At 52.2% G+C, this 8,468-nt stretch overlaps 2 protein-coding genes across 3 annotated transcripts; both read right to left on the bottom strand.

Moving 5' to 3' along the window:
- Positions 1 to 1,243: 1,243 nt before the first annotated feature.
- Positions 1,244 to 2,272, bottom strand: S100A6 (S100 calcium binding protein A6). Of its 2 annotated transcripts, XM_049782375.1 has the most exons (3): positions 2,220 to 2,272; positions 1,728 to 1,890; positions 1,244 to 1,449 (listed from the first exon to the last, which is right to left on the bottom strand). In XM_049782375.1, exons 2-3 carry the CDS (start codon positions 1,863 to 1,865, stop codon positions 1,315 to 1,317), a joined length of 273 nt encoding a protein of 90 aa, XP_049638332.1. In that variant the 5' UTR covers positions 1,866 to 1,890; positions 2,220 to 2,272; the 3' UTR covers positions 1,244 to 1,314. The 2 variants fall into 2 exon arrangements, with proteins under 2 accessions (XP_049638332.1, XP_049638331.1); XM_049782374.1 differs by lacking the exon at positions 2,220 to 2,272 and having other exon boundaries at positions 1,728 to 2,041.
- A 1,401-nt stretch (positions 2,273 to 3,673) lies between these two features.
- S100A5 (S100 calcium binding protein A5) lies at positions 3,674 to 5,632 on the bottom strand. The gene is made up of 2 exons (XM_049782376.1): positions 5,495 to 5,632; positions 3,674 to 3,915 (listed from the first exon to the last, which is right to left on the bottom strand). The coding sequence occupies exons 1-2, from the start codon at positions 5,630 to 5,632 to the stop codon at positions 3,775 to 3,777; spliced, it is 279 nt and encodes a 92-aa protein (XP_049638333.1). The 3' UTR covers positions 3,674 to 3,774.
- Between the last annotated feature and the right edge of the window lie 2,836 nt (positions 5,633 to 8,468).

Here is an 8,468-nt window from a genome sequence, read left to right on the forward strand (position 1 = left end):
GAGACACCCCCTCCACTACCTCCTCATGATCGCCCATGACTTAGGGGCTTGAGCAGCTGCCAATTCCTCAAACCTTTATCCACAAAAGGGACCAGAGCTCCAAAGTGTGCCCCACCTCTGCCCGGAGCATGGGACACAGGTGGCCACTGATGGGGTGTGTGTCCCCCCCTTCTCACACAGAGCTCCCTGGGGCTTGGGTGTGGCTCAAAAAGAGAACACATGCCTGATGGCACTGAGGAAAAATACTCCAAACCCAGAGCACTTCCTTAGCCAGACTTGGGTGTGCCTTGGGCCCTTCTGGCTCTGCCCCACCTCACCATACCCAGAATAAAGCACATCCCAGAGACCCCATTCAGATGGTCATATAGAGTCTGGCTCAGTCTGTCAACATTTTCTTCTCCAAAACACTCCTGATCCTTCTCTCCAGAGACTTACCTGAAGACAGTTTAGTTCTTCAGGGCCAGAGATATAGTATAGGCCCTATACTATACTATACTATACTATACTATACTATACTATACTATACTATACTATACTATACTATACTATACTATACTATACTACACTATACTATACTATACACTATGCTATACTACTATACTATATACTATATTATATATAGCATATACTTTATATACTATTCGATACTATAGGGGAAAAGAACTTGCCTTACATGCAGTAGACTCTGGTTCCATCCCTGGCACCATGTAGGGTCCCCCTGAGACTTACCCAGGACTGAATAAGCCTTGAGCACAGTCAGATAAGGCCCAAACCCCATTCCCCTCAAAGAGAAAATAACCAGTAAATGTTATCAAACAAAGCTAGAGATGGTGACCCAAGTAGTAATATTTATCCCTGCAAGATAAATCCTAAAGGGGCTGAAGATAAAGGACAGTGGGAAAGGCTTACTTGCCTTGCATAGGGCTAATCCCAGTTCCATCCCTGGCACCACATTATGGTCTCCCAAGCGCTGCCAAAAGTGATCCCCCATCACAAAGCCACAACCCCTGAACATCGCCCAACCTCCTGCCCCCTAAATCAAAGGTTTGGAGTTGCAATGTCATCTTTTCTAATCCAACTGAAAGCACCCACCATCTTATCTTGCAGACTCTCCCCTCCCCCCAGACCCGGGGCCTGGCAAATCTCAGTGTCACCAGCCAGGTTGTGGGTGGGTGGTTTTAAGAGCTGGAGCAGCTGCTCCAAAGAGGACACGGACGGAAACCACAGAAAGGACATGAGAGTGGATCTGACACACAAGAGGTTTATTGTACAACCATCCGGCCCAGCCCTGCCCAACCCACCTTCCCAGCACATTCAGCCCTTGAGCACATCGTTGTAGATCATGGCCAGGGCGCCCAGGAACGTGACGTACTCCTGGAAGTTGACCACCTGGTCCTTGTTTCGGTCCAGGTCGTCCATTAGTTTGGTGATCTCAGCATCCTGCAGTTTCTGTGGGGCGGGGCAGATCATGGCTCAGAGTTGGGGTGACCCCCCAACCCCAATAGCCAGACCTTCTGATGGAGGGGTCTGTCACAGGGAGTGGAGCACACCTGCCTTCTCCTCTCTCTGCCCCACCCCTTCCTCTGGGGTAGTGTCCCCTTGTTGGGGGGACTCCTGGCCCTGCAGAGTCATTCAACAGAAGGGACTTGGGAAGGCCATTGCAGAGTCCTGAGCAAGTGCCACCTCGGGGAGGGTAGAAGAGGGGAGAGCGTGGGCAAGTCACTCACCGCCCCGATGGTCAACTCCTTCTGGATCAGCTCCTTCAGCTCCTTCTTGCTCAGTGTGTTCTTGTCGCCCTCTTTGCCAGAATACTTGTGGAAGATGGCTACCAGAAGGCCGATGGCCTGATCCAGGGGACACGCCATGTCGAGATCTGTCCTGGGTTCACAGCTACAGCAACAGGGGCTGGTCAGGGAGGGCAGCAAAGCCTCCTCCTTCACCTTTTGCCTGCATGCACAGCCCCCCCCAAAAAAACCTGGCCCCTGAACCTCTTGTTCAGCCTCCAGGATGCAAGGGCACTGGGGTGTGCTCAGGCCTTAGAGGGAAGGGAGAAGAGGGTGCTCTTGGACAGAGATGGGGGCCTAGTAAAAGGAGGGAACCCATATTCCGGTTTAAATGGAGCCCCAGCAGACCAGTTATCCTGCAAGGGTCCCCGGAGAAGTTGTGGGGTGGGAGATGCAAGGGCCTTCCGGACCACACCCAGGGCACACCCAGCTCACCCCAAAGATGCAGACTTGGTTCCAACCGGTACTCACCGCTTTAGACCGGCAGGAGCGGTGGGCAGGCGAGTGTGTGGCTGCCGCAGGGCGCCTTATAGAGCCGGACACCCGCCCCGCCCTGCCTCGCCTCCTCCAGCCTGTTTGTACAACACACACCCGCCCCCATCCCGCCCCGCGCCCAGCTCCGGCTTCCTGGAGGGCCTGGCTGGGATGAGGGGGGCACCCCACAAAGGATCGACCGGGTGGGGAGCTTGCGGGGCAGAACCTAGAGCTCCCTCAAAGCCCAGGGGCTCACCCCAGTGGAAACAGGTGGCAGTGCCCCCAACTAGGGGAGGGAGGGCGCTGGGGGGAGTAGGAGTGGCCAGGCAGCCGCTTTCTTAGCCACCCCATCTGCGCCCCAGGACCCTTAAGACTGCAGTTAGACATCTGAATGTTCGGGACCTGAATGGCTAGGGTGTCTATTGGAAGTACATGGAGAAACTGCATAGAAAAGGGCATGAGGCTGCCCAGTTCTGCCCAGTGAAGCTTCAGGTCCTTTCTGAGGAAGGGGTGGGGTGAGGTGCGGAAGGGAAAGTAAAGGAAAGGAAAGCCCTGGGTGAGGGGTTCCCCTGAGGACCTAGGAGAGGGCAGGGCACAGCCTGCACCCCTGACCACTTCCCTCCCTCCAGGGTTTCCTGGGTGGCCTCCCCATCATGACTAACACCACTGGCCTGACTTCATCACCCCAGGGCCAGTCATCAGGCCTCCGGCTCCAGACACTTTCCCCTTCACCTTCTCTGCAACCGCAACTCAGGAGACCAGCAAGCCTCAGCCCTAACACACTCACATTTGCACACAAACAGTTAAGCCGTCACATACAAGATGCACTCACCAACACACTTATACACTCATGTTTCTCATGCACTCATCTACACAATACACTCACTTGCATACACATCTGTACTCATAAACATAATTACACTCAAATATATACATATACATTCAGGCACTCAAAAACACACTTATAACTCATGGACTCACATCTATAATACACTTACATACATACAATTCCACATACACTCATATACATGAATACTCACATTTGCTTTCAAATGCATGCATTTACACGCATGTACTTCTGGACAAACACACGCACACAGTACTGTCATAACAAACATACTTTGACACTACACACATATACTATACATACAACATACTAAACACTTACACTCATACGTGTGTATTCTTTCACACTCGCATTAATCACACAGATATTCCCATATACTCACACTCAAAAACGCATGAACACACATCTACTCAAATGCACTACATACACTTTTTCAGGAGAAACAGCCAGACAAGCGCCATGAGGTTCATACTGAAACCAGGGTCGAGACCCAGATCCTAGAGTGGCTCATGGACACCACCTCCCAGGAGACATCATGGAGACAGGCCCCCCCATCTGGGTTGGAAGATCTTTATTTCCTGGCTGGGTAAGGGACAAGCAAGGAGGGCAGGAAGGAGAGAGGACGGCTGGGGGGTAGGCTTGGGGACAGGCAGAAACAGGTGGTGGTCGTCACTTATTCTCGTCCAGGAAGAAATCATTGTAGGCCATGCAGAGCGTGGTCAGAAACACAGAGTACTCCTTAAAGTCGATCTCCTGGTCGCTGTTCTTGTCCAGGCTCTTCATCAGGTTGTCAATGCTGCTCTCTTTCATCTTCTGCCAGACCCAGATGGGGAGGACAGGTTAGTCCCCTGGACCCTGCTGCCTGCCCCCCAAACTAGGCCTGCCTCCTTTCTGTCACATGGCATAGACCCAAATGGAGCTTTCTAGAATACCTCAGGTTGGAAGGGGCACAGGTTGCTACAGTGATTGGGTCCCTACATTAGAGACTGCCCTGGGCCACAAGCCTCCTCTTCAAAGCCCCCAGCCCCACAGGAACATAGGGGTTCCCCCTCATGATGGGGACCCCAGCCCTGTGGTGCCAGGAAGATGATACACGCTCTTGGATACCATAGGAAGCAAGCCTGCCCTGTCCTGCCCTTGGCTCTGTACTCCAGAGACCCAGAAAAGGAAACATTCTCTCTGTGACGTGCACCGGTTTCCAGCCTGAGCTCCTCAGAGTCTCTGTCCCTCATAATTAAGCCCTGTGGGCCTTTAGCCCCAACCTCCACTCATTAGTTCAGGAAGCTATGCTCCAGGCAGGCAGGGAGAGACGGGCCTGGAGGATACCCTGGGTTCCCTCAGACACAGAAGCTTACTGATGAGGCCACCAGGGCTGGGGGTTGGGGGCTGCACAAGGAGACATCCTCTGTGCCCCCTCCCTTACCTCCTGGTTGCAGAGCTGCCCCAGGTCCTTGGGCAAGTTATGTGATTTCTCTGGAGAATTCTGTTCTCAGTTTTTTTTCAAGGTTTGTTTATTTGGGGGGTGGGGGTCACATACAGTGAATCTCATGGTTCACACTCCTGGCAGAGCTCATGGGACCCTATGGACTTTCCCCCACTGTCCTGTCTTTCTGGATTGTTTCTAACAGTAAAAATCCTTGAGAGCTTGTTTGGAGGTTCTAGCAGGGGAGCGCAGCTACTCGTATACCCTGCGCGCTCGGTCAGTCGAAGAGGACGGCCTTCCCCGAAAAAAGTCGGCCGTTCTTCGAAGAACTGACCGAGCGCGCAGCTTCGGGAGAGACACACATGGAGCGGTGAGGGAGGAAGGGGACACCCGCCTAGCCAGGCCAGCTCAGCCGAATCAACCCTGGCGATCAATGGGGTGACAGATGTCCCAGCCAGATTGCCCTCACATCCTCTAACAGTAAAAATCCAAACCGGAACCATTTCCTAGGCCTTCCTGGTTGCCTCACTGGCCCTCCTCTGCTGAGAATCAGTTCCAGCTCCTCCCACTTCCCAGAGAACTTGGAATGTCAGCTGATTCCTGCTTCTGAGTCAGATCTGCAGTGAGGTGCCCCCAGATGCTGGGCACAGGGGCAAGGAGGAATCCTCCCAGGGCCCCCACAGTCTTCCCCACTGCTCCACTGTTCACTACACCCACACTGTGTAAGCCCAGTTTCTGCCTGAACACAAAGACACACACACACACACACACACACACACACACACACACACCACTTCCTTCCTTCCTTCCCCATAAAACCTGCCTGGAAGCCATCACCAGCTGCTCTCTCTCTTTCTTCTCTGCCCTTCCCTTAGCATCCTGAACTGGTGAGGCCAGAGACACAGAGGCAGCTAGCTGCGAAGACCTCTACATCCTTCCCCGAAGCCCCATGCAGGTAGAACGTACCTCTGCTAGAGACAGCTCATTCTGGATCAGCTCCTTCAGCTCCCTCCGGCTCAGAGTGAGTTTGCTGCCCTCTCTGCCTGAGTACTTGTGGAAGGTGGTGACCAGAGTGGTCAGTGCTTTCTCCAGAGGGGACTCCATGCCTGTGTGCCACGCTGGGGGACAGACCACAGGCATGATAAATAGGATCTCTGTTCCAGAGAGTCCTAGAGAACCTACGTGGCCCCAGTTCAGGACCTCACCATGTTGGTTGATCACCCAGGGGACTAAATATCACAGAATGGCCACTGCACATAGATTGGAAGCCCCCAATTTAAAATATAAGTAAATAGGGACCACAGTAATATCACAATAGGTAACGTGATTGCCTCATATGAGGCTGACCCAGGTTCAATCCCAGTTTCCCCCAGAAGTGATTCCTGATCTTAGAGCCAGGAGTAACCCCCAAGCACTGCACCTGGTGTGGCCAAAAAAAAAAAAAATCACTAAAATATATATAATAAAAACAAAATTCGGGGGCTGGAGAGATAGCATGGAGGTAGGGTGTTTGCCTTACATGCAGAAGGATGGTGGTTCAAATCCTGGCATTCCATATGGTCCCCTGAGCCTGCCAGGATTGATTTCTGAGTGTGGAACCAGGTATTACCCCCCCAAAAAAAAATTTTGTCCATCAATAGGCCTGAATGTGTCAAGATAGGTTTTAAGGAGACTAGAGGTAGAGGGAACAGCCAGATAGCCTCCAAAGAAGACATGACCCCCTGTTTTCATCTTATAAAGAGAGTCCAGAGTAGAGGGGAGACATGGTGCCTCTCCAAAGGGCTGGTAGAGGCCACAGAGTATAACAAGATTAGTTCCCTAGCTCCCATTCTGACACTCCAAAACTATCCCCTCCCTAACTACCCTTCTTTGCCCCAGTTTGAATCGCCTGATCCTGGGGTACACCCCACTGGAGAAGGCAAAGGGAGAGTCCAGGGGTTGCATCCAAGTGGAACTGAGAGATATGTCTCAGCAGGAATCCTGCCTGTGAGCAGGTGTGGAACACCCCAGGTTCTTTCTGGAATAGCCTCCAGGTCCAGCTCAAGGGGACCCTGTACCCTTTAGCATAGCCGCACCCACAGGGGAGAGACCTAGAACTCTGTGACTCAGACCTGAAAACCACTTCCCCTTAGGCAGATGGAGGCCACACCCGGCCAGGAAATTTGGGGGTTCTAGGATCTTCACAAAAAGCCTAAGTAAGGAGGGGCTGTACAGATAGCATGGAGATTGGGTGTTTGCCTTGCATGCAGAAGGATAGTGGTTCAAATCCTGGCATCCCATATGGTCCCCTGAGCCTGCCAGCAGCGATTTCTGAGCACAGAGCCAGGAGTAACCACTGAGCGCTGCCAGTGTGACCCAAAAAATAAAATAAAAAAAGCCTAAGCATGGAGTCAGCTCCTTCTGTTCCCAATTCTGGACCTGCCTTTCCTTTCATCCACCATCCAGAAGCTGCACCCCTCCCGCCTTCAGGACACCCTGCCAGAAGCACAGCACAACCAAAACCAGAACTTCAGCATGGCCATGTCAAGAAGGCTCTGAGATGTTAAGGGCATCTTGGCAGGTTGCAGCCCCAGAGGCCCCATCCATAAATCCCTACTACCACAATCCCAATGCTCTGCCTTCTCCTCCCAGAGCACTGCCTGTTCCTAGGTTCCCTTTCTTAGTTGGGGGGGGGAGGGAGCTATCATCAGAACAATTCCCCCATTCCAGTCCTATCTGCCCCACTAGTAAGGGACTCACCAAGCAGAGGCCAGTGCAAGAAGCCAGTTCCCTCCACTGCTCTGCCTTTATTCCCTTGCTCTGATCCCCAGGAAACCACTGGGGAGAAAGAACCAATGAGAAGGGCCAGGGAGCTCTCAGGAGGCACAGGTCAGAGCCTTTGAGACAGACTTGGGGAGAATGTACCAGTCTTCCCTTCTTGGTTCCACGTAAGAAGGTGGTGCCAGTGAGTCTAGTCTGTTCCTCTCCATACCCCAGGGCTCCACCCTTGCCCCCCCCCCAGATTCCATTGCAAAGTCTGAGGTCAGAAATCACACCCAAAATGCATTGTCCTTCCAAATGGGAATCCCTTCTACTTGTGCCCCAGATGAGAGTCTCTAGGGAAACTTGTTTCCAGCCATGAGCACGGCAATGGGCATGGCTGGCAGAGAGGCTATGGCTGAATTGGTTTGGGATTTGGTGAACTCACTGGATAACCTGTTCGTTATGCAAGGGTCCATCCCTTCCAGGAGTAGAGTGGGATGGGAAAGGGAAAGAGGAGAAGGCTGAGCATTCTTATTCTCAGGGGGGCATCTGTTGTGTATGTAAACATTTTATGGGATTATTATGTTACTGACCCTACCCTGATCAGTGATTGTGCCCTACCCTAGGGTGTGACCTGGCATTCTGCCCCACCCTAGGGTGGTACCTGATTCTGCTTCCACCATTGGGTGGTATCTGATCCCACCATTGGGTGGTACCTGATTCTGCAGGATAAAAACAAGGGTCTGTGGAAAGTGAATGGCTTGTTGGCTGGAACTGAGGCTGAGACTTTGGACTTTAGTCTTGTCCACCGAATAAAGCTAATATTTCCACAAGCTGCATCATTCTATTCTAATCTTCTCTCCTTCCCAGAGGAAACTGTATCCCAGCTGACCTTAAGAATGGTAGAGCTAGCTGAGGGGTCCATGCTGGGGTCAAGGTGATGGGGTCAAGGTGGGTTATAGAGTCATCTGCATCCTAGACAATGGCCAAGGGCTAGCCAGTTGGGGAGAATCATTTAGGGTCTTAGGCCAGAGTAATATACAGGAACTAAGGCACTTTGTACTTGGTCAACCCAAATTTGATCTTCAGGAACCCATCTGGTCTCCCAAGCCCTGCCAGGAATGATTCCGAAGTGCAGAGGCAGGAGTAAGCCCTGAGCACAACCCTGTATGGCCAAAAGAAACTGTGGTATATACAC

This window comes from Suncus etruscus, chromosome 10 (genome assembly GCF_024139225.1).
Source record: "Suncus etruscus isolate mSunEtr1 chromosome 10, mSunEtr1.pri.cur, whole genome shotgun sequence".
NCBI classification, from domain to species: Eukaryota; Metazoa; Chordata; class Mammalia; order Eulipotyphla; family Soricidae; genus Suncus; species Suncus etruscus.

What these genes read in the sequence shown, in the direction of transcription:
- S100A6 (XM_049782375.1), bottom strand. Translation starts at nt 1,865, where the DNA reads ATGGCGTGTCCCCTGGATCAGGCCATCGGCCTTCTGGTAGCCATCTTC. An exon ending in AGGAGTTGACCATCGGGGCG is followed by an intron (nt 1,450 to 1,727) that starts GTGAGTGACTTG and finishes CCCGCCCCACAG; the next exon opens with AAACTGCAGGATGCTGAGAT.
- S100A5 (XM_049782376.1), bottom strand. Translation starts at nt 5,632, where the DNA reads ATGGAGTCCCCTCTGGAGAAAGCACTGACCACTCTGGTCACCACCTTC. An exon ending in ATGAGCTGTCTCTAGCAGAG is followed by an intron (nt 3,916 to 5,494) that starts GTACGTTCTACC and finishes GTCTGGCAGAAG; the next exon opens with ATGAAAGAGAGCAGCATTGA.